Raw genomic sequence first — 26,738 nt, forward strand, 5'->3', positions numbered from 1 at the left:
GGAATCAAATATTGGTTTTGTCAGAAAATACTGCATACAACCAAACCAAAAATTAATTGAAAATTTGAACAATACACGAAGGTGATTTCACCAAAAAAGTTAGGAAGCGTGGGGCTTTTAGTTTCCAGACTATATGTAATAATTGAAGACTCCCTCGTAGTGCTCCTGTGCTGCCGATCGCTGCTCAGGTTCACCAGTCTTGGTAACATAGTCCTACAAGGTACGTATTCAGAGCCGTTTGATTGCATCTACACTGACACGCTGTCAGTAGAAACAACTATCCTATACTCTCTTAACTTTATCACACTACTTTGACATGACAAAGGTCCTTAACCAATTTTTGCTACACATAAGCCTTGACACGCTTACACATAAGCCTTGACACGCTTACACATTGGTATACTGTTTTACCCGCTGAGCACAGATCTAATGTGACTTTTGTGCTGTTGATCTACGCTAGAAATGAAACGTATCCTTATACTATTGTTTCTACAGACATTTCTGGCATAGCATCACTTAGCAATGTTAAAGTGTGGCATAATAAGATTCTATTTTTACAAGGCAATAAATAATGATATTCCCACTAATCGAGTGACCCACCAGCTAATACATGTAACTTACAACAGTTGATGACGGTCTCGCATTCATGACTCGTTATTTCAACTGCATCGAAATGCTTTGCCCTTGAGAAAGTAGTCATAGCTCTTTTAGAATGCGTGTTGCGGTTTACTGGTGAAATAGTGGTGCATAAATTTGCTTAACAAATTCATGGCTAGAGGTCAGAACGTTCCTAACTTTTATTCGAAGCCTTTTTATAGCTAAACATCTATTATTATACATGGCTATCACGCTTGGTTAGACCAACATGATTAAACATTGCTTGACCTTGTATTACTCTTCACTCTAGGCTTTAAAGCTTGCATAAGTAAAATTAGATTGCTTGCTTTTACCAGGTTATTAAATCAGCCGTGAGAAAATGTGATTACAGGCTCTTGAAAGCTAAAAAATGAATGGTTAGTAGCCGCCATCACTAAAATGCCGTAACAATTTTATCAACTATTACAACTATCAGACCAAGTTGACATATCCCGACAGTTGCTCAACTTTTATACTAGTGTTTTTGAAACATCTAAATCTGTCACAGTATCTGCAATCACAATGTAACTGCATTTAACTAGTACCTATTTGATTTATAATGCATTTAAATTGCATAAAATACAAAATTAACAGCTACATACCGCCAGTTCCTCGAGACTTGTTGTACCAGCCTCTATCTTGGCACCAATTCCTGACTTGAAGGAGTTGTACCTCTCTGCCTTAGCTTTGCTCAGCACAGCCTCATGCTGCATTCGAGCAGCATTGCGGAGTCCCCGAGCAAATGCATCCATAGCACCTACATGCAGAGTAACAGAAACAAGGTGGATGCACACCTCAAAAGATAGATTCATGCAAAAGGTTTCGTAGAATTTGCACCCATAGTTATACATACAGTATCTTGTGACCAAACTGGAAGGACAGGAAGGATTACTAAAGGTACAGCATGATAAAAGCCTGCACCAACCAGTCATATTAAAATACTTTTTGCAGTTGGATAGAGAGATCTTTGAATGGCGAGAATTACAACAGTAAAACATACGGAGCCAATATTACACCTACCAGGGTATACTATAAGCATATAAGCGATGAGTGTGTAGTATCTATAATGAATATGCAATACATATGAGAATACTGATAACGTCCTATTTATGTGAGCTATAAGAGAACCATATCTATGAAAAGAACACACAATACTTTTATGAGTTGAGAACATTGAATGCTAGTATGTGTGATGAATGTGTGGTACCCGTATGAAAAACATACCGTACCTATATGAGCTATGAACATGTCATTGATAGCTATTGACTCGCGCCTCACTTTTGCATCAAAGTTCAGACCTCCGGGAGCAATTCCTTTCATGTCCAGGACAGTCTGAAAATATAAAACATGGCTCAGATGACACAAGAAAAAACATAGATTGTAGGTGCACAGAGTGATTCAGTGGGCATAACTCAGGCTAAAGGAGATTATCAGACGAGAGAATAATAAGGAAGACCTGTAAATGTTAGGGGAGATGATAAAGTAATAGGTTACAAACAAAAGAGCAGCTTGTGTCTTTCTTGCCATCCTTGAGCATTTATCAGTTATGAAATACTTGTTAAATTCATAAGCAGGCAGGTGGAAGGCTGATGACCATTTACAAGTGGATCAAGGCAGCTGTATCGGTCTACGGTGCTGGCAGTTCTGCTTTGTATAGCGGACACATGTCTAAAGCTCACAAATTATACGTATGTGTCACGATATATTATTTATGATCAATCACAGGTATGTCAAAGAAGGATAAGATCGCTAATACGGAAATATTGACAAAAGACCAGGAAGATGGTCATTTATAACCAACGTAACCTGAACAAATATGAGGTGGTTGAGATATGTTGAGAGAATGGATAGTGATGAAATGCCCAAGAGCTGTTCTTCCCCCAATATAAAGAAGAAAGCGCAATCAAAGGACTATACTGGGAATTAAAGACACCTTCAGGAGAAGTATGAACACATTGAATATGAACACGAACTAATGACATAGATAAGAAAGAGAGCTGGAGATGCTGGGTTAGACTAAAATGAAAACAGCCACATGCAGACTGTTACAGTGTGTGATGGTGATGATGATGACACAAAAAGAATATATTATTCCGTTGCATTCATCTGACACACCTCGAAGGACAGTCTCTGAAAAGATTCCAGCATTACACTGGTCATTACACTTTACACTGGTCAGAGATACAAAAAGGATGATGCCAGCTGTCTCAGACAGCATACATGACTACTCCAGTTAAGTTCAAGTGTGACCAGGGAGCACTATTGTATAATTCACCTCATGTGACTGCAGTTAGATACAGCTGATAGGAACCTTTTAGACAGGCAGCACTATTGTATAATTCACCTCATGTGACTGTAGTTGGATACAGCTGATAGGAACCTTTTTGACAGGCAGCACTATTTAATGAGTTGGAATCATTTTATATTAAAATTTAACATTACAAATTGCTCACATTTAAGAAAACGACTACAACCAAAACCGAATAACCAATATTTAAAACCTAGCTTTATTCTTAAATATTTTTAGAAGGCTAGTAAACGCTATATTCTAAAATACCTGCCTCAATTAGTAATGGTATAAACATATGACACCTGCTTCACTAAGCAAGAGTACAGCCATGTATGACACCTGCCTCAATTAGCAATGGTATAGATATATGACACCTGCCTCAATTAGAAATGGTACAGACATATATGACACCTGCCTCAGTTAGCAATGGTATAGACATATGACACCTGCCTCAGTGATGCCCACAATGATGCTCATGAAGGGATCTCACTGGGTCAGAGTATGAGACAGATTTATGTATTTTTTTTATTTTAGTCTTTTATTTTGATTTATATTAAATTTCTTTAATGAAAACTGTTTCCATTCTGAAGTTTGGAAACCCCAAAAGCTGACCTGCCAAGCGGTGAAGAATTACTTTAAATAAGAAAGCAGTAAAAAGAGTTTATTCATGTGAAACGTTAGACTGAAAGCTGCGTAAATCTGATCAGGGCAGAGACACTAAGGCAGAGACACTAAGGCAGAGACACTAAGGCAGAAAAACTAAGGCAGAGGTACCAAGCTATGTTACCTGCATGACTGCGGTTGTAGCTCGGATGTCCATGGGAAACTGGTCAGTATCCCAGCCCATATCAGCTGAGCCAGTGTTAGAATCGATAGAACCAAGCATGTTGTATCTGTAAGAATCCCACAAAATAGAGAGAATATAACCAAGAACTTGTAAGCTTACTATGACCCTTTTAAGATCGCATAAATGAAAATATACTACTATGGCTAAAGAGATTATTGATACAATGCCTTTCAAACAGCCTCACAGGCCAATAAAGAGGCGGAGAAGGTAGATACCAAACAAGTGAATTCACCTGACTAACCATTGCAATTCAATTGTTGCACAAATTACATTCAAATGTCACGCTATTGTAAATACATACGCAGCAGCAAAGGCGATGTCGTGCTCAAATGGATGTCCTGCCAAGGTTGTGTGATTTGGCTCCACGTTAATCTAAAAGATTTGACTCTAACATATGGGGAAGCTTGGCACTGGTAAAAAACTCTTATGATTATTTTAGGTAGCTTCTATGTCAGCAAAGAACATCATTGCTCGATAAATACAAGGTTTCTGCAACAGTCCTTCAGTGTACACTTAGAGATGCAAGATGTCGTACGACTAAGGTAGGAAATAGAGCCACAAACATCAGAGAGATTACACTAGTTTAATTTACACTATATTAATTTACACTAGATCATCACTAGTTTACACACACTCTAACTAATAACATAATAGATATCATATGGAATAGAAATATAATTTTACCTTAAAGTGTTTTTCCAGGTTGTAGGTTTTGAGAAAAGCAATAACAGTCATGGCATCTAAGGAACATAAGATGTTAACGTATAGAAGGGCACGCAGTATTAGAAAAGACAGGAGCAAACAAAGTCAAGAGGCAAACAACACACGCTAACAGATATTAGTTCTTGCTTGGTGCCGCACACTAACTCATGTGTACAATTGATCGTTTAGTAACAGGTAGAGTTCAACTCAACAAAATGTGTGAAACAGAAAGACACTCACACGAAGAGGCAGTGATGAACAGCACACAAACTTTACAATATGACTCACACACAAATACATGCTAATCAAGACTGAACTACTGATGGGTCTAGATGATAAAAGTGTGAGAGATGTTTTGTAAAACAGAACAATGCATACCATAATCATACTGATGTCTAGTAGGTTCCTTCGCTTTGGGCTCAATAAGCAGCTGCCCATCGAAGCCAATCTGGGTCTTGTAACCTAAACAGGAAAGCAGAGATGAAATGATATCTGACAATTTCGCCTCACTTTTAGTTAAACTCAGTATGACAAAATCCAGCGGACGAAAGTACGTCCGCATACTCTCGTACGTCCGCGTACTCTCGTACGTCCGCGTACTCTCGTACGATAATCAGAAAATAATCTACCTGCACACATGCATATAGCAGTCAAGGCAGAATATACCAGCAATCTTCATATTTTCATACTGTATTTAACTTCACCAATCATCTTCATAGTCTCATATTTAACTTCACCAATCATCTTCATACTCTCATGTTTAACTTCACCAATCATCTTCATACTCTCATGTTTAACTTCACCAATCATCTTCAGTCTCATATTTAACTACACCAATCATCTTCATAGTCTCATATTTAACTTCACCAATCATCTTCATAGTCTCATATTTAACTTCACCAATCATCTTCATACTCTCATATTTAACTTCACCAATCATCTTCATAGTCTCATATTTAACTTCACCAATCATCTTCATACTCTCATGTTTAACTTCACCAATCATCTTCATAGTCTCATATTTAACTTCACCAATCATCTTCATACTCTCATATTTAACTTCACCAATCATCTTCATACTCTCATATTTAACTTCACCAATCATCTTCATAGTCTCATATTTAACTTCACCAATCATCTTCATACTCTCATGTTTAACTTCACCAATCATCTTCATAGTCTCATATTTAACTTCACCAATCATCTTCATACTCTCATATTTAACTTCACCAATCATCTTCATACTCTCATATTTAACTTCACCAATCATCTTCATACTCTCATATTTAACTTCACCAATCATCTTCATAGTCCCATATTTAATTTCACCAATCATCTTCATAGTCTCATATTTAACTTCACCAATCATCTTCATACTCTCATGTTTAACTTCACCAATCATCTTCATACTGTATTTAACTTCACCAATCATCTTCATACTCTCATATTTAACTTCACCAATCATCTTCATACTCTCATATTTAACTTCACCAATCATCTTCATATTCTCATATTTAACTTCACCAATCATCTTCATACTCTCATATTTAACTTCACCAATCATCTTCATAGTCTCATATTTAACTTCACCAATCATCTTCATACTCTCATATTTAACTTCACCAATCATCACATATACACAGAGTTTATGTTTTGAGTTGTGCACACTTGTTGTCATTTGCACATAGCTCAACACATATACATAGAGTTCATGTACACGCTGAAAAAATTGTCTGTTATATTTAAGATTCTTGGTATGAAGGCTTGTCGGTTCAGTTTATCTTGCAAATAAAATGATCTCCTCATGGCAATGATTAGTGATACCGTTACCATGCACCTATAAACCATGCTGGAGGACTAGCGATTCTTTGCTAATTGTTCTACCAATGAAGTAGAAAAGAGTAGAGCTTGGAAAACTCTAAACATCAATAACACTCTTTGCATGAAAAATGAATAAAAAGGAATGAAATGATTGATACTTACTAATAACCATCTTGAAGAAGTTAGCCATGTGATCCAGCTCCTTCCTTATATCAGTATTGAGGAGGGTGCTGTAGCCCTCCCTACCTCCCCAAAACACTGTCAAATATTTAACGACTGATGTTGCAAACTTTTAAAGAAACCAGACAATGACCTCAGACCTCATTCTATGAGTTTCGAGAAAGGTGATATGTTAGGCTCATCCAACTTCTTAAAAGAAAAAATTCTCTATCAGTCTTATTCCTCTCTATCTTATTCCTTGGTTAGCTCTATCTTATCCCTCGGTTAGCTCTATCTTATCCTTTGTTTAGCTCTATCTCATCCCTCGGTTAGCTCTATTTTATCCCTTGGCTAGCTCTATCTTATCCCTTGGTTAATTCTATCTTATCCTTTGGTTAACTCTATTTTATCCCTTGATTAGCTTTATCTTATCCCTTGGTTAATTCTATCTTATTCTTTGGTTAACTTTATCTTATCCCTTGGTTAGCTGCTGTGACCAGCTATGATGCTACGATAGACAAGCTGAAAGGCAAGCGATATACACCACTAACCAAAGTTCTTTGCTCCTAGCCGCTTTGCTACATCAAGGCCTTTCTTTACCTGCGCAGCAGCATAAGCAAATACATGCGCATCAGGATTTGTCAAAGCACCATTCATGTACCTGAAACCAATGGCAGCAAACCTCAGCTGAAGCGCAGACGAGCATGGGGGTTCAGCGGGTAAGCTAACAAACATGTATAAGCAGACAACTCGAGAAGGACACATATTAATACATGGCATGCCTACGCCATGAAAGGACATGTGCTAAACACACTAAAACCAGTGCTAATACCAATATTGACACTAGTAAGATAGTCAGGGGGTAGCGGTTGGCTAGGAGTAAAAGCAAAGAACCCAGACACTCATATTTTCATCTGTTTGCTAAAGATGTTGCATGTGTTTCACAATGCTCAATTCGGTGAACAAACAGGTTACAGGTGCTCTACAGCACTCACCTTGAGTGAACAAACAGATTATAGGTGCTCTACAGCGCTCACCTTGAGTGAGCAAACAGGTTACAGATGCTCTACAGCACTCACCTTGGGTGAGCAAACAGGTTACAGATGCTCTACAGCACTCACCTTGGGTGAGCAAACAGGTTACAGGTGCTCCTACAGCACTCACCTTGGGTGAACAAACAGATTATAGGTGCTCTACAGCACTCACCTTGAGTGAGCAAACAGGTTACAGGTGCTCCTACAGCACTCACCTTGGGTGAACAAACAGGTTACAGGTGCTCTACAGCGCTCACCTTGAGTGAACAAACAGGTTACAGGTGCTCTACAGCACTCACCTTGGGTGAGCAAACAGGTTACAGATGCTCTACAGCACTCACCTTGGGTGAGCAAACAGGTTACAGATGCTCTACAGCACTCACCTTGGGTGAGCAAACAGGTTACAGGTGCTCCTACAGCACTCACCTTGAGTGAGCAAACAGGTTACAGATGCTCTACAGCACTCACCTTGGGTGAGCAAACAGGCTACAGATGCTCTACAGCACTCACCTTGGGTGAGCAAACAGGTTACAGATGCTCTACAGCACTCACCTTGGGTGAGCAAACAGGTTACAGGTGCTCCTACAGCACTCACCTTGAGTGAGCAAACAGGTTACAGATGCTCTACAGCACTCACCTTGGGTGAGCAAACAGGTTACACGTATTCCATAACAACTTTATGTTGTATCTGGCCATCAGCTCTTCAGCAAGATCTACTAATTCATCTAAGTTTTTGTTGGTGGCCTCAAGGCTGGAGCCCTCTGGAGCAATATCTCTGTAACATTCATGCAAAGTCTAGAAGGCATCTGCTGACAGCAGCTTAATATTCAGATCATGCGAAAATTCCATAACTGCAAGCAGTAGCTTTCCCAACAAAAGTAGCATGCATTGGCTCCTGTTTCTGTGTCATATCGAGTAGGTGGCACTGACCATTTCAGGTATAGATCAGATACTCAACCATGACCCTCCAATGTTGGACACGGTACGAATCACCACGGTATCACAGAAAGGAGGAAGGAATAAGACTAAACTGTAAATGTAGCGTGGCTACACACTCGTAACTAAGTGTGTAGCTGCCATACTAGATGGCATCAAAGGAGTGACATGAGAATTTTATAGAGTACAGTGGAACCTCGGTTTTCGAACGACTCGCAGTTCGAACAAATCGGAGTCCGAACAAAAAATTCAAGAAATTCTTGCTTCGTAGTTCGAACAAAAATCGGAGTTCGAATGCCGGTACGACGCGTGAGTGCGTACGTGAGGGTGGGATGCTGAGCGGCGTACGGGTGTAGATCGCTCTCTCCGTGACCAACTGTTGTCGCACGCGGACGTGCTGCGTTTTGCTCTCACGTTTTATATAGGTGTACGAAGTGTTTTAGCCCTTAATCATGCCTCCAAAGAAAGTCAGTGCAAGCCACCAGAGTCATCAATGACTTAAACGACACTATCATGAACCACTTCCGAAAAGTGCTAAAAAGAAGGCAGAAGCAAGTGTCATTGGATAGATATTTTAAGAGAAAAGAACATCCAGTATCCTAAAAAGTCCTATTCATAATTCTTTACTTTATCCTTTTTTTATTTTTATATGTTCATATTAGCGTAATCTTTCGTATGGAAGATTACGATAACGCGAACGTACGATTAGCCTGGGTTACATTTATGTTTATGTTATTTGTGTCTTTGCCATTTTGCTTAACATTTTCTGAGATATACATTGCTTTTTATGTGTTGGTCAGCATTTTAATGTGCAATTTCATGCATAAAATAACGTATAAAATACTAAAAAGGTAAACATTCAGGGTGTTGGAACGGATTAAAACGATTTACATTATTTGTAATGGGAAAAATGATTTCGGTGTTCGAACAAATCGCTTTTCGAACAGGGTTTTGGAACGGATTATGGTCGAGAACCGAGGTTTTACTGTAATTATCTGCTTTAGCATTGTTACATTTGCCATAATGAATTTCAGATTTGCCTTTCTTGGTCTGTACTTTAGGTGGCCACGCACGAAAATACTGCTGACTGACCTTTTTTACTGCTGTCCAAAAAAATCTACATAAGTCACAAATTTTACCAAAAAATTAAAAACATGAGCTGTCTTTATATTTTTGCTGCAGTAAAATAAGAGATTTTGTATGAGCTGTTTTGTAATATTTGAACGGGTACGATAAAACAAAAGACCTTGTTGACTTCTCCCATAAAATATTACTCATTTGATTACGTTGACAGTAGGACTCACTTTTGTCATCAATATTAGGCCATCATCAGCAAGACTCTACAAATGCATCGAACAAAAATGCACACTTTGACTTCTGTTTTATGCATGCTAGTAGGATGCTGGTAGGTTCTAGTTAGCCAACTTTATATTCCATTACATGGCTAAAATGACAATCATTTGTGTTTGGTGTTGAATAGGACAGGAAAAACTAATATTAACCTTACTCAGAGTAGATATTTACCTGCTATAGACGAGCTAGTACTAGATTCTGGGTGGATATTTACCTGTCATGGAAGGACCAGTACTTCACTCCTAGCTTACTCATAAACTCAAAGGCAGCGTGCATCCTCCTTTTGGCATTGAACAAAGAGTCGGAGCCATCATCCCAAGGCCGTGAGATAGTCGGAAGCCCAAAAGGGTCAGCTCCTGCAACCATGCAGAGCCAATAAAATCATTGTAAACTATTCTGCCATAAAAGAAGGAAAGCTTTACAAAAATGTCGAATGAACAGATGCTTCTTAAAGTTGAGATACAATCAGCCAACTAACATGTATAACATTGACTATGAAACCGAAAATACCTACGTATGTATAATGTTCAGCCATGTTGATAATTGTATTGGAGTGAGGATAGAATTAGGGTGATAGCTTTAGATAAACCAGGAAATGTGTGACACTTATGTAGCTTGTCACTTGCCTTAGCCTGTCACTTTGAATGTCTTGTCGTAGACTAACCCTAGCATCTGAATGTCATGTGTTGCACTCACCTGCCCCAAAAATGTGTTAAACTTACTCTGGCCCTTAAATGCTGTGTTAGACTTACCCTGACCACTTTAGGGATGTTTTAGACTCACCCTGACCACTTTAGGGATGTTTTAGACTCACCCTGGCCACTATAGGGATGTGTTAGACTTACCCTGGCCGTGAATGGTGTGCTAGACTTAGCCTGGCCACTAAAAGGATGTGTTAGACTTACCCTGACCACTATAGGGATGTTTTAGACTCACCCTGACCACTATAGGGATGTTTTAGACTTACCCTGACCATTTTAGGGATGTTTTAGACTCACCCTGGCCACTATAGGGATGTGTTAGACTTACCCTGGCCGTGAATGGTGTGTTAGACTTAGCCTGGCCACTAAAAGGATGTGTTAGACTTACCCTGGCCACTAAAGGAATGTGTTTAGGGTTGCACAATAGCTAAATAGTCGACTGCGATAGTCGGTAGTTGTCTTCTCGATATGAATATGTTGCTTATTTTTAGCCTATCAAAACATCCGAAACTTATATATCGTTATCGAATAATAAAACAGAATATAACCCGATAGTTTTGCAGATAAAATCAAACTCGGATAACTCGCCCTCGGATAGCTCGAACACATGGTTAACTCGAACAGTTTTTTGCCCAACGGCTACTGCAACGGTTGTTATCGCTTTAAAATATCACTTTATTCCTGGCCATAGAGATAAACCTCAACTTTTAGTAGTTCTTAAGCATCATTATTACCACCATCGGCAAAATATTTTTATTAACAACTTTTCTAAAGGTTTGCAAAAAATCAAATTTTACCAGCTATCCCTTTAGCGCTGGCCCTCCGAAAGCAAGGAAAAGTGAGCTAACCTTCGAATCAACTTTAAGAAAAATCGGCAAGCTTGATCTTGGTTAAAACGCTCAAAACAAAAAGATTTCTTTTCTTTTGAGCATGTCAACAGCGGATCAAGTTTAGCCAATTTTAATCTGAAAACGTCCTGGCAATCACATCACCTAAAGCAACAAACCAATCTCAAGTGATAAAAAGTCTCTATACTTTCTGATGACGTGTTTTTTAAACTTTAGAGTAGAAGCCTTTTAATTTGCAACAAGCCATCTATGCATTTAATTTATATATAGTTTGTATATATGTGTACATTTATCTACTAATAAATACATTAACTTGTGACAGTGCTCTGATAACTCGAACACTTTTGTTCGGTCCCGTGAAGTTAGAGGTATCCGACTTTGCTTGTAGTTTTTATTTTTTCTGCAAATTTTTTTCTGCAGCCCTTCCTATCCCTTCCCACAATCCTCGATCTTTTCAGGCACGATAATACGATAGTTTTCCCAGCTGCCAAGTCACGCGATAACTATCGGTGAACTCTGTCTGCTCATTGATAATTCGATAGCTATCGCTGGGACAACTCCAACGATAGTCGATAACACCTCTCCAAACCACAAACGCCATCCCTAGATGTGTTAGACTTACCCTGGCCCTTAAACGGTTTGTTAGACACCCTGGCCTCTGAATGTTGTGTTAGCCTTACCCTGGCCTCTGAATGTTGTGTTAGACTTACCCCGGCCCCTGAATGGTGTGTTATACTTACCCTGGCCCCTGAATGTGTGCCAGTAGCAGACGCTAAACCTTAGCCATTCAGCCATCGTTTTGCCATTTATCACCTACCAAAAGAGAAAGGATACTCTTCTAGTGCTGATAACTTTGACAGAGTAAGCCATATTTGAAGAATTAACAAAGCGCAGACTACATCCTTTTTTAAAATCTGAAACAGCAAGCGGATCATCAGCAAACCCTAGACCTCCAGCCCCTCCTCAAACCAACTGTCTATAAAGCCTGGTACACCATGAACTCTCTCCACTGACTTGACTTCAACCCGAGTATTGGCTTTGTCCAGCTTTGTCTTTATGGACAGCTTTTATCGTTAAAAACACGAAGCTTCCGCAATTAATTATTGCAAACAATGCTTTTGCTTGCAAATTTTTTATTTTAGTATCAAAACAACACCGAAAAATAATATTATTCAAGAGAATGACGATCGTTTTCTACAAAAATAGCGGCTTTTTCGTGGACGAGTGCATGTGCAAACAGGGTGATGACGTCAAAAAAACGATGGATATACTGACTCCTACCAAATGATACCAATAGGAATTGGTCAAACCTTTCCCTAGTTGACCAATGTGAACGTTGACTGTCTGATGATGGGTCTGTAGATGCACAAAGTACTAGGCATAAAAGAGTAAAACTGACTGGATAATATTCATGCAAATCTCACAAATGTATCATAAAAAGTCTCCCTAGTGCTAAACACTAATAGCAGAATGAGTTGAATGATCCTGTTAGTGCAGTGATCTGTTTTGGCACAAAGATAGCACCTACTATCTATGAAATGAATGAGTTGAATGATCCTGTTAGCAGAGCTGCTCTCAAATCATGGTGATTTGAATATTTGAATATTTGAAGCAAATCATTTTGTACTGATTTGACACAAATGATGATTTGATTCGATTTGAAAAGCTTTGGAAGTAACTTGAGTTGATTTGAAGTTTCGGGCTGATTTGAAGACTTGATTTGAAAAATAATTCAAATCACATCGCTATTGATAGCCTTGTCTTCTGTAACCGATCGAAACATTTTCACGACATTTGCGAAGTTAGCCCAAACTTTGGCAAGAAATGCACACCATCAGTACCGAGGCTAAGCAACCGCGTGTGTGTGTCTCTCTACAGAAAAAAGAAAAGGACCGCGTGTCGTGTGTGTAAAAGAAATCAACATGAGCAGCTCTGGTAAGTTGTGGAAAAGGCATGTTTGTAGTTGTGGTGCTGGCATTGAATACTTTGATGTCAATTATTTGATTGCTAGTAATTGGTTGTGACTATCCCACTCTAACCTCACAATCACTAGCCAAAATAAAAATTACTTGTGCTGTGCCTACGGCATGAATGAATGAATATAGTATTATAATATATAATATTCTATACAATACTATTCCATGCCGCCGACACATTCAATATTCACAGTAATGACAATGTTCATGAATATAAATATGCATTATATTATAATTGGGTAGGATTTAATTTATAAAATAAATTAAAATTTTATTTGTTATATCAAATTTATTAGAATAATATTAAATAACATTTTGATTTAATTTATTATTTTAAATTATAAAAAAATAGCATAACAATAACATTCTATCCAAGTAAGTATAATAAATGTAATATTTATATATCATACATAGTTTTAACATTTATCTATACATTATTATTATATAATTAATTATATTATATGTATAATAATATAATTAATAATATTTTATACACAGTCACTTACTTACTAAGTGAAGTATAATACTTAAAACGGGATTTCGATTAAAAAGGACGATGTACAGAAAGAGGAAGTCACATGCACTCAGCAAATACAAACATGTGTTAATGAAGATACGTTCGCTGATTTTTTGAATAGAGCACCTTTAGCTAGTACAAGTAACCTAGATTCAGTACATCAGGAGATTGAAAAGTATATGGCGAAAAGCAGATTTTCTTGTAACACTCTAAGCTATTGGCAAGGTGAGACACAGTTACTGAGGCTTAGCAAGCTGGCGCTGAGGGTCCTTTTAGTACCAGCTTCATCAGCTCCCATAGAACGGGTTTTTAGTAAAAGTGGCTTCATCATGAGGCCACACAGGAGCTCCTTGACATCTGAAAACTTGCGCAAGCTAGTTTTTCTAAAATGCAACAAGTGTATTTAAGTAAATGTGTTAATATAATGTAACTGTTGATTATAGGCTCAATGCTTAGTTTCATTTCCTTCAAGTTCAAGCCTCAGTAACTGTGTTTCACTTGCCAATATTTTCAGGTTTTATCTTATACTTGTATCTTATATTTTGTAACTTTAAAAAAGTATCGAAAGTTGTTTTTTTTACATTTGTACATTCTTGCTTAAAAGCTTCAATAAAAGCAGTCACAGCCATGACCACAAACTGTTACATAACCCTCCACTCATTCATTGATGTATCCAGCCAATGGTATGATGTGCTTTGCCATGATGTTTTAATATACCTCGAAGAACACAGAAAAAAACCTTATCTAGTGATGATTTTAGCATACATAACACATATAGTGGTACAGAGATACAGCTATACTATTCCTATCCATAGAACCCAAAACGGGCACGGGGCAAATCCCCTACCCTTTCCCCCTGGTTCAGGTCCAATGGATAGGAAGAGTACAGACTATGCCGCTACAGCTACACTGTAGATTGATCATACTATGCAATAATTGAGCAAACAATTTGAAAGAGTATTTCAAATCATTCTCAAATGATTCAGGATTTGAATTCGTTATTGAGCTGATTCGATTTGATTTGCTTTGAATCTGCCGACAACGGTAGGGGATTTGATTTGATTTGTAGTTTGCCGGATATGATTTGAGTCATAAAAAAGTCATTTGAAAGCAGCTCTGCCTGTTAGTGCAGTGATCTGTTTTGGCACAAAGGTAGCACCTACTATCTATGAAATGAATGAGTTGAATGATCCGGTTAGTGCAGTGATCTGTTTTGGTACAAAGGTAGCACCTACTATCTATGAAATGAATGAGTTGAATGATCCTGTTAGTGCAGTGATCTGTTTTGGTACAAAGGTAGCACCTACTATCTATGAAATGAATGAGTTGAATGATCCTGTTAATGCAGTGATCTGTTTTGGTACAAAGGTAGCACCTACTATCTATGAAATGAATGAGTTGAATGATCCTGTTAGTGCAGTGATCTGTTTTGGTACAAAGGTAGCACCTACTATCTATGAAATGAATGAGTTGAATGATCCTGTTAGTGCAGTGATCTGTTTTGGTACAAAGGTAGCACCTACTATCTATGAAATGAATGAGTTGAATGATCCTGTTAGTGCAGTGATCTGTTTTGGTACAAAGGTAGCACCTACTATCTATGAAATGAATGAGTTGAATGATCCTGTTAGTGCAGTGATCTGTTTTGGTACAAAGGTAGCACCTACTATCTATGAAATGAATGAGTTGAATGATCCTGTTAGTGCAGTGATCTGTTTTGGTACAAAGGTAGCACCTACTATCTATGAAATGAATGAGTTGAATGATCCTGTTAGTGCAGTGATCTGTTTTGGTACAAAGGTAGCACCTACTATCTATGAAATGAATGAGTTGAATGATCCTGTTAATGCAGTGATCTGTTTTGGTACAAAGGTAGCACCTACTATCTATGAAATGAATGAGTTGAATGATCCTGTTAGTGCAGTGATCTGTTTTGGTACAAAGGTAGCACCTACTATCTATGAAATGAATGAGTTGAATGATCCTGTTAGTGCAGTGATCTGTTTTGGTACAAAGGTAGCACCTACTATCTATGAAATGAATGAGTTGAATGATCCTGTTAGTGCAGTGATCTGTTTTGGTACAAAGGTAGCACCTACTATCTATGAAATGAATGAGTTGAATGATCCGGTTAGTGCAGTGATCTGTTTTGGCACAAAGGTAGCACCTACTATCTATGAAATGAATGAGTTGAATGATCCCGTTAGTGCAGTGATCGGTTTTGGTACAAAGGTAGCACCTACTATCTATGAAATGAATGAGTTGAATGATCCTGTTAGTGCAGTGATCTGTTTTGGTACAAAGGTAGCACCTACTATCTATGAAATGAATGAGTTGAATGATCCTGTTAGTGCAGTGATCTGTTTTGGCACAAAGGTAGCACCTACTATCTATGAAATGAATGAGTTGAATGATCCTGTTAGTGCAGTGATCTGTTTTGGTACAAAGGTAGCACCTACTATCTATGAAATGAATGAGTTGAATGATCCTGTTAGTGCAGTGATCTGTTTTGGTACAAAGGTAGCACCTACTATCTATGAAATGAATGAGTTGAATGATCCTGTTAGTGCAGTGATCTGTTTTGGCACAAAGGTAGCACCTACTATCTATGAAATGAATGAGTTGAATGATCCCGTTAGTGCAGTGATCTGTTTTGGTACAAAGGTAGCACCTACTATCTATGAAATGAATGAGTTGAATGATCCTGTTAGTGCAGTGATCTGTTTTGGTACAAAGGTAGCACCTATTATCTATGAAATGAATGAGTTGAATGATCCTGTTAGTGCAGTGATCTGTTTTGGCACAAAGGTAGCACCTACTATCTATGAAATGAATGAGTTGAATGATCCTGTTAGTGCAGTGATCGGTTTTGGTACAAAGGTAGCACCTACTATCTATGAAATGAATGAGTTGAATGATCCTGTTAGTGCAGTGATCTGTTTTGGTACAAAGGTAGCACCTACTATCTATGAAATGAATGAGTTGAATGATCCCGTTAGTGCAGTGATTGGTTTTGGTACAAAGGTAGCACCTACTATCTATGAAATGAATGAGTTGAATGATCCTGTTAGTGCAGTGATCTGTTTTGGTACAAAGGTAGCACCTACTATCTATGAAATGAATGAGTTGAATGACCCTGTTAGTGCAGTGATCTGTTTTGGTACAAAGGTAGCACCTACGATCTATGAAATGTAAAGAGAAATTCTGGTTACGAACACAAATTATCAATTCCTAAACAAGCGTCATTGTGATTATCTAAAGTTCTAAACTCTCACGCTTTATGCTGAGCCTGTCATTACAGACTGAGCCTGTCATTACAGACTGAGACTGGACGAGCGCTAAAACTAGGCAGTAATAAGGAGACCGCGATCCCCCCCCTGTGTCGGTGCTGCTCATTGGCATAGTTTGACTGTGGTTCAAAGGGTGCTCAGTGTGACCCAGGCTCAACCTGTGGCTAACAGGACCCACCTCATCTGCGTTGTAGTGTTTAAAGACCATAGTCTCAGCGGCAGCCGCCTGAGGCTTGTAACTAATCTTGGAAACATCTGCAAACATAATTATTACATTATGTAAGCATCGTAATCATAACTTACAAATAGAGATTTGAGGCTAAAAACACTGACAGCACTAGTAAAAGAGGGTAAACTGCGCGATTTTGCAGCACTACATCATTGATGCAACAGGCTAAGCTCATAGCCTATACTGTCCATTAGCTTCGTAGTTTAATACTGTCAGAACTTGGCTAATAAGTCGGCACAGTTAGTATAAACAGCTCTGCTGTGACATTAAACGTTGAACAAAGTGTGATACAAAAATTTTCAAACTTTATACAGTCAAAGCTTTTCCATGTTTGGATTTATGCCAAAACCAATTATAGATTTGCCTCCCTTGGCCAGTGCTTATTCTGAGAAAATGTTGCAATGATAACAATAATATGATTCAATAGCTGAGTACACAATACTTAATAAAGACATATATTATATATACTAGAAATTCCCGTCATACAGCCCACGACCAAAGTGATAATGGAAAAAAGAAAGGGTAGTGCTGGTTGTTGAAAAAGTAGTTGTCAGCAGAAATAGTATAGTGTAAATGAGAGTTATTCGAGATGATATAAAATAAATTTGAGGGAGCATCATCATCTGGAAACAAAGGGGCTGCCAAGTAAGTCCATGTCATTTACATCGCCTACAACATCTACTAAAGAATTCTCTGAATCAGATGAGTTGTTATTAATTTGAGTAGCGTGTTGTTGAACATCAGCATTTGATGTTGATGGTTGTTGTGAGGACCTTCTATTTATCCTCCTATTGAGCTGTAATAATTGGGAGACACGTGGACGGCCACTGCGTCGACGTGGTGTTCTGGGAAGTTGTATGTCCATGGTAGTTGACAAGTTGTTTCGAAATTAAATTCAAAAAGTCAATTATGCAAAACAAAAGGTTGTATAAAAATCACACCTAATCTATTACTATCTCAAACCTATGTTTTACAACAATAAAATAAATATTAATTAAAGCTGTAGGCCTAACCTACTGTACTGTATGTAATTTAACAACATCAATAATGAAATATCTTTATTATATCTCTGAAATGCAATATTAGAAGTAAAATGGCAAGCTGCTGTGTAATATACACTGTTTGAAAGTTGGTTGTGCTGAATGTAGAATGGTTTTGATAGCGATCTGTCACAAAAAGCGAGCATCAGAATCCACGTGTCTGGAAGTTTTATGCAAACTGGAGCAAAATAAAAAAAATGTTCTCGTCATAAAGGGGCATTGTAGTTCGGCCCTAGCTTGTACATAAGATGTAAAGAATTTTGGCTAACGCTCTAAATAATTTAATGAAACCTTCGGTAATTGGACAAAAAAACATAGGCTGATAAACTGTGTACCGCAATTTCGTATCTGTAAACCGGTCTACGCCTCAAATGGTCTCATTTATTACAGAAACCTTCAGATAAATAAATTCGAATGATTATTTTTATAATTAAATCTTATAATTTTATAAAATCGAATAATTATTCTTATAATTAAATATTTTGGCAAGATATTAAAAATGGAAAGATATTAGAAACCTTTGGCAATTAGACAATGTCATAGACTGGTGAAATGTGCACGTTTTTCTCGTGAAATACGCACGATTTAATGGTTCTATTCTCGGTTGCAAGGCTTTATCGGCGTTTCGTTGGCCGGTCTTAATTTTGATTTAAAAAGGCTTGTCAGGTTTTAATATCGATTTTATGCCAAATTAATCTGTCTAGTTATGTATTATCTGATCAGATGGGTAAAGTTTAGAATATTGTCTACAAATTTCAAACACTTGGTAAAATATTTAAATAGGTTTATACGTGTTTTGTATCGTTATTATACTTAAATGACTCCATTGAAAAATATTTAAACCATAACTGTCACGAACAACTTTTATCGTATTTACTAAGTAAATCAGACACGCTGATTTCAATTTTGTATTCATAATAAAGATTAGTCCACTAACTTTCAGAGTAATGAAGGCTTTTTGACAGCGTTTTAATATCGGTCTCGAAAACAACGCGATCGGCATAACAAGCTCCGCCCATAAATACGTGACGTAACCTAGCTTTTTAGGAACAGAAGTTACGTAGGTATGTTTAGACCGATTTAGAATAATAGAGATGGGTGTTTTAAAATCCATTAATATCTAAATTCAGCCTTAAAAATAATATCAGTATTTTCTGAAAGGTAGATGAGCTATTTAACATTGCATATTTAAAAAAGCGCGATAACAACGCTAGCTTGTGATAAAACCGCGCTTTTTGAGCTCATTTTTTTCGGCGTCCAGCCTATTTAAACGTCATGTAACAAGCTACGAGCAATTTTAAATATTTTATATACGTTTCATAAAAAACTGAAATTATTTTACAGGCTGGATTTAGATAATAATGGGTTTTAAGACACCCATCTCTATTATTCTAAACCGGACTAAACATTCTTAACTTCCGTTCCTGAAAAAGCTAGGTTTCGTCACATATTTATGGGTGGAACTTGTAATGCCGATTGTGTTGTTTTCGAAACGGATATTGAAACGCTTTAAAAAAGCCTAAATGACTTTAAATGTTAGTGGACTAATCTTTATTTTGAGTACAAAATCGGAATTAGCGTGTCTGATTTACCTAGTGAATTGAATAAAAGTTGTTCGTGACAGTTATGGTTTAAATGTGTTGATGAGATTTCGGTACAAGGGTTTGTGATGGTGTTGATGAATAATTTTCGTGAGTTGTGTGCACATATGCATTTATCATAAAGCTCTCAAACAATCGCTTCGCTCGTGTTTGGCTGTGGGATAACAAAAAATTGGGCAGAATCATATCTTTAGTGCACCTAAAAACGGTACATTTTGAAGTGCTATTTCTGTAATATTGGAACAAGTTTCATAAAATAATAATAACACAAAAGTAAAATAATATTAACCCTTGCTGACATGAGCTATTGCAATAGTGATATGCTATTGTTTGTATTGATAGACAGTAGCACGTAATAGACTTGAGGCACTGACAACCATATGTTACATATAAGATGACGCATCCAGATTCCGATCTTGTAACCTTGACAATTGAAAGTGAGATATGCCATTTTGAAATACTTTGATGCGGCCACTAAGTCTGCAAAATGTAGCTTTCAGGAATAGTATAGCTCGATCTTTTTCGTAGAATCAGTTTAAAACTATTTTTAATAAGTTTGGTTAAAAGTTACAATGAAAGCGAGGCAAAAACATAAAACTGGAAACAGATGATATTAAATTAAAACAATGATAAAACTAAAGTTAAGATTTGTAAAAGATTAAAACTTAACTTTATGTGTGTTTAGTAAGCTAAAATCATTTAAGTTCAATTCAAAGTTTATGTAATGTTTTGTATCGTCACAAAAGTCTAGTGTACCGAATGCGTTGCTGTCAAGTCTCTCTCCTACCACCACCGTTAGCCACTATGTCTGTCTCGAAGGTAAGAACTCTGTACAATACTGTACATAGTAATGTTACATTTTATTGCAGATCATAACCACTAAAAAGGTATTTGTTTAGTAACTTGATTGGGGTATGCGATAAGTGAATGGAGAAAGAATACTTTGACAACGGATAAGTGCACGAGTATCGATGCAACATAAACGTATGGCGTGATTTGATGAGACCTTATAAACAAACAGTAATGTTTGTAGACAATTATAGTAACTGAACGCTTACCTTTAGAAAGAATGGGTCTAGGTATTAGGTTTGTGCAAGGGTCATTGATAAAAATGTAACTGCTGCGATGGTCACATATCATTTAAAGGCGCAAGTGGGGGATAACTCCAAGTTTATAGATACGTGTAGGACTAATTATGGAAGAATCATGGCAGAATTGATTACGGTATACCTCATTCAACAGCAGGTATTTGCCGATATGTTAAGAGGTATGCGTAGGGAGTACGAGAATACCCTTAAATTTTTTAGCAGTGCATAAGTAAAAAATTAAGTGAAATGACAACATTTTATTACCGACACCGGTGCAGTAATAATGCATTGCAGACACCGGAGCAGTAATAATGCATTGCAGACACCGATGCAGTAATAATGCATTGCAGACACCGGTGCAGTAATAATGCATTGCAGACGCTGGTGCAGTATTAATGCATTGCATACACCGGTGCAGTAATAATGCATTGTAGACACCGGTGCAGTAATAATTCATTGCGGACACCGGTGCAGTATTAATGCATTGTAGACACTGGTGCAGTATTAATGCATTGTAGACACCGGTGCAGTAATAATGCATTGCAAAAAGGATTAAATTTTTTAGTCTAGCAGAAAGTTGACTTTAGAATAATGACAAAACTTGGTGTTTCTTATTGAACTAAGTTATACAGTGTACATGTAGCTTGAGTGCTAAACGACTATAAATCACTTCACAAAAAAGTTACTCTTGACTAAGGCAAAGTCGTCTGGTTGAAGAATGTTCACGAAATTTTGAATGTAGACACCGACTCTGTCATACTTGCCTTAACGTCAGCTGAAAATTGGTAAGTAGTCTATGTTCAATCAAGAGTTATTGAGCAATACAATAAAAGGACAAATGTACTTTAAAGACTAATGACTTCAATTAGGCAGAAATTACGTCTTGAAAATTTGAAAGTTCCGAGCGTGTTACAGCCGATAGTATAACAACAAAGTGTTTTACCCTGCTATGTCCTGATTATTATGTCCTGGTTATTATGTCTTAGTAATTATTTCCTAGTAATTATGTCCTAGTATTTATGTCCTGGTGCAAAGTGAGAGAGAAGAAGACAGCATATAACAGGGGGATCTTGTACAAAACATATCCATGGGCTTTCTTAATTATGAAAGATGACCAGTGTCCATCCATATGGTTTAAAATTAACAAGGCTGGAAGGCTTTAACATATTCACAATTATATAAATCCCGCAGGACCCTGCTAGCTACAAGACATTCACAGAACTGTCAATACTAAATGACTCTACATTATACTTGTTGCTAACATCATGCCACTAATACGCTCCATGAATTTCGATGTCAAAAAGGTCATCTCCTATCTAGAGTATTGAGTAGCACCTTCGAGGAATAAGGAATACAGCTGCTAATGATTTTGGCAGAAAGCAGCTGTTATCACCTGTTTTTATTACTTATCACTACTTGCCTCTCGTTACATTTACAAACAAACCATTGCAGGTAAATCAGGCCAATCCCTAAAGCAAACTGGTTCCCATATACGCTGTAAGCACCGGCGACAGCGCAGCAGGGCTATCAGCGGTGAAATGTGAACCTACGCCGAGTACTGTGAGTAGTTGCCGGCGGTCAACGCAAGCGTTCAGCGCTGTTCAACATTCGCGAAGAGCCGCAGACAAAGCCTTCCCAAAACGCACTGTACAAGTGAAGGTCAGCACTTTTGATCCGACATGGCTAGCAGCCATTTTTATGCGATTACCAGCTTTATGTGAACATTAGCAGCCGAGCCTAGCGCCGCAGGTGTTTTGTTGCACGGAGATTACCACCAGGGTCTCGCATTCGATAAGGGAACCAAGCGTAAAGCCTGTCTCATACTGGATGACTTCAAAGGCCTTCAAACTACACGGTTCTCTCCGCTATCTGAATGTTATATTCACACACAAGACTGTCTAGTTTTAGCACTAATCTAAACTCCGTCTATAACAGACTCAGAGTAAGGTTTGCCTAGGTGAAGGTCGTCACAATGCCTCGTGTTCATATGATAGACATTCAAGTTAGCTTTTCAACTACAAGCTTCCAAATAAGACGGTTCAAAGAACAATATGTTTGAATTCCAAAATGACTTTCCCATCATTACTAATGTAAATAATTTCAAGACTAAAAATTTCAAGCATTTTTATAAAATTTACGCCATAAACTGTGTATTTAAAGAACAGGTAATATGAAAGAAGCACTCAATTCCTCATCGACTATATTAACAGTGAAGTGTGGGAGAGAGACTGCATTGCCATAACTGTAGCAACTCCAAACCCAGCCTGTCTCCTTAAAACTTTGTGCAGAATAGCAATAGCAAGTACTTTATTCTAATATAAGATATCACATGAAAGACCGAAAAAAAAAACACACAAAAAATATTTTTTACCTTTTCCAATTATAAAATCGAAGCATTAACATATTGAAAACTAGCCAACAGTTGACCACTAAAGATTAGATAAAGAGAGCATTGGTCAGCAGTTGAGCCGGGCCATCGGGTTTTCCTGCAATCCAAGCAGTTTCAAATTTTTTGTTAAAATTTAATAAGTTCGAGATCTTAGACTTTAGAGAACTGAGGTTGAACTGTATTTGTAACACGCATTTAAATATTAGATGCATTTTTACCTTCTTTACTTATAGCACCCTGCCTGTAAGCTGTGCGTATAACCATTTAAGTTTTGGTAAACTATAATATAAAATGCAAAACAATTACATAGCTGAAACATAGATTGCCTGCTTAAAAATAAATTTCCAAACATTTTGAAAGCCATCAACTCTTTGAATTTATCAACATATTGTATGTCCTGCCTGCGGGTACTTGCTTGACACTGTCAAGGTTCACATTGGAAAGTTTTACCAAAACAAACATTACCATATGCATGCGTCTGTCTGTGTGTCCGGCTGTCTGTGTGTCAGGCTGCATTGTAGGACTTTTGAATACAAGCAACAAGTTATCTTTGGAGATGCCATGCTTATGCTGAACTACAGGATGCGTGTTCTAGGTGTTAGACACCCCACGATATATATATGATATATATATGTTATTACATGGATGGCAGTGTTTGTATGCTGCACTAAGTAATGACTGATTGAACATGGAGCAGTCAGCAGGATCACCACTACGCTTCTGTGGAAGCGCTGTGTTATTGTGTTTTAGATTGTATTTTGTGCTTTTCTAAACTTTGTGGTGTATAGTTTAAGCGTGTTCAGTGCCATGTTGTTTCTAAAGTTTTTTCTGTGATGTTCTAACGCATGTGTGGCTAAATATGTTAACTATGGTGCTTGACTTGGTTGATTTTCATTATTGATGTTGGACAATGGTGAGGTGAATAGGTTATGAAAAAACAGGCTCGTAAGTTTTGAAATTGTGGTGAAAATGGTTAGGTTGCAGCTGGATGCGGTGATGCCGGTCATGAGCAACTCAGTGATGGCATGAAACCTCTTTTACAGAAGGATGCCATTGGTAATAATAGAAAAAAACGCCTTTAGTGCGAATTAGTGAGTGACAAATGAGCTGTGGACTCAACTTATGAAGAAGCTATGCAAAATTAAAATTTATATCAAAACTATGAAGTTTTTTCACTGTTTCTCAGACTGCTAGTGAACAGAAAAACTATTACAGTAGACACTCCTACAACATAAATAATTTGTGCTGAGAACGCTTATGTTAAAAAAGTTTTACGTTATACGAACCATAAAATTGCCTGATCCGTTCCATTATTGAAAAATAAGAGCCAGTATCTGACCAGTGACTATAACATCAAGATTCAAATCCTCCCTTTTCAGTTGATCCGGTCCTGGGACTTTACCAGGCTTGAAGCCAACGAGCAATTTTGGCCTCAAGCCTGGTAAATTTCAACTCTATTTTTGACTCCTTTTCTTGCAATTTGTATTGTTTGGTTAGCATCCTCCCTACATTCCACTGGATCTTGGAACATCCACTTGAATGTTCTTTGAAAAAAACACTTTGAAAGTATGAGTTAAAAATCTCTGATGATTGAATAGCAGACATATTTTTAAAAGTGACTGAATTTTGAATGCTTTTACCACTCTTTCTCTTATAAAATTTTCAAAAGGATTTACTATTCCCACTGCTTAATGGTTCATATAGAGCTTTATAAAAATAATAATTTTAATTTGCGAAATAGCTTCTTATTGTTCAGCCTCGCAGTTTTATATATAACCAAATCGGTTTCAAGTTTCGATTTTTTAAACTTCTCGTACATATTTCTCTGTTATCTCACTGCTTTTCTGGTGTGATTGTTAAACCACGGAGGCTCATTCAAAATTTTACTCTTTGCTACGCATCTACATGTTGGTATAAACTGATTGATAGCAGGTTTAACATCACTCTCAAACAAATCCCTAATTAAATTAATGTTTTGCTTTACCTCAATCCCCTGTTTTGTTGTTTTCAGGGTGCGATTCAGGGCCTCACTGATTGCAGGAAAGTTAGCTTTACTATACATCCTAAAAGAGGTAGTTCCATTCCCCGGATAACTGAATTGTGCTTCCAGTTTAAGTTCTACTATGTAATAGTTACTGAGATCAGAATTTACAACGCTTAGGTTACAGATGAAACTAGGCCTATCAGCTAAAATTAAGCCAAGGGATCACCAAGGTAATGGGTAGGCTCAGTTACTATTTGACTTAAGTTATGGGGCAGTATGCAGTTTATAAATGATAGTGAGTCGATCTTTGGTTAGAAGATAGTTTAACTCTGTACTCAGACCAATTGATGTATGGAAAATTAAGATCCCCGGTAACTCTTGACTCGTTGATTTCGGATTATTGTTATTAATTAAATTAATTCAAGTCCAAAAATATTAAAAATTAAATCCAATAGCTCATTGAGTGAATCTACTGCATCTTTAATTAAACTAGGAAAAATATATACACACAAAACAACAAAGACGAACCCACTCAGAGAACATTCGATATAAGTACAAACAAATTCAATAAGGAAAAATGACCAACGTAGTTGCACATGTTGGTGCTGTAAACTAGGTAGTAGAGCCATCATAACTCCACTCACATGTCTGTCTCTATCACATCTGTATGAAAACTGTTGTTATTAAAACTGGGGTCAAGATGGGTTTCGGTCAAGCATAAGATATCACACTCTGAAGCCAGAATTTGCACCTCATTTAACTTTCCTTTCACAGATCTGGCATTTGTTAACAACAATCTCAGAGATTTATTTTCACTACATGTTTCATGTACATGTATATCTTGAACTTTGCCATTGGATTTTTCTCTCTTGCTTTCTTCAATGTCAGAAATAACCGAAAATGCTCATCCAAAAAGATTTACTAAGACATTATTGCTTACCAGGAAAGAACACAGCAGACGCTAAAGAGTTTTCGTCAGTAGGTATAGCAATAGACCCTCTTTTAGGTCTCTTACTACTAGGACTTTCCATAGTTTACAACAGTGCAGAAACGAAACGCAATTACTAATATGAATCCGGTTCGTGTTGCAGAAACTTCTTCAAGCACGCCGAGACAAAACTGTAGAGTCTTGTGTTGTTATCGGTATTGATATATTGAGATTTAATAAAAAATGATTGTTACTGAAAAGATATTATACAATTAATACAAACAAATTTTTTGTTTAATTTTCAATTATTTTTTATTAATTGTTTTTAATATTACTTAGCGGAGCAGGATATTGCTGAACCGCTCAAAA

The 26,738-nt window shown here is 37.3% G+C and overlaps 1 protein-coding gene across 1 annotated transcript; it reads right to left on the reverse strand.

Annotated features, from left to right (window-relative positions):
• Positions 1-72: 72 nt before the first annotated feature.
• Positions 73-26,540, reverse strand: LOC137395178 (xylose isomerase-like). Its single transcript, XM_068082005.1, has 14 exons — positions 26,382-26,540; positions 17,289-17,365; positions 12,068-12,140; positions 9,993-10,134; positions 8,127-8,264; positions 7,007-7,116; positions 6,459-6,554; positions 4,854-4,937; positions 4,458-4,513; positions 4,075-4,145; positions 3,714-3,819; positions 1,866-1,968; positions 1,239-1,393; positions 73-213 (listed from the first exon to the last, which is right to left on the reverse strand). Exons 1-14 carry the CDS (start codon positions 26,470-26,472, stop codon positions 130-132), a joined length of 1,386 nt encoding a protein of 461 aa, XP_067938106.1. The 5' UTR covers positions 26,473-26,540; the 3' UTR covers positions 73-129.
• Positions 26,541-26,738: the final 198 nt, after the last annotated feature.

This window comes from Watersipora subatra, chromosome 4 (genome assembly GCF_963576615.1).
Source record: "Watersipora subatra chromosome 4, tzWatSuba1.1, whole genome shotgun sequence".
Classification (NCBI taxonomy): Eukaryota; Metazoa; Bryozoa; class Gymnolaemata; order Cheilostomatida; family Watersiporidae; genus Watersipora; species Watersipora subatra.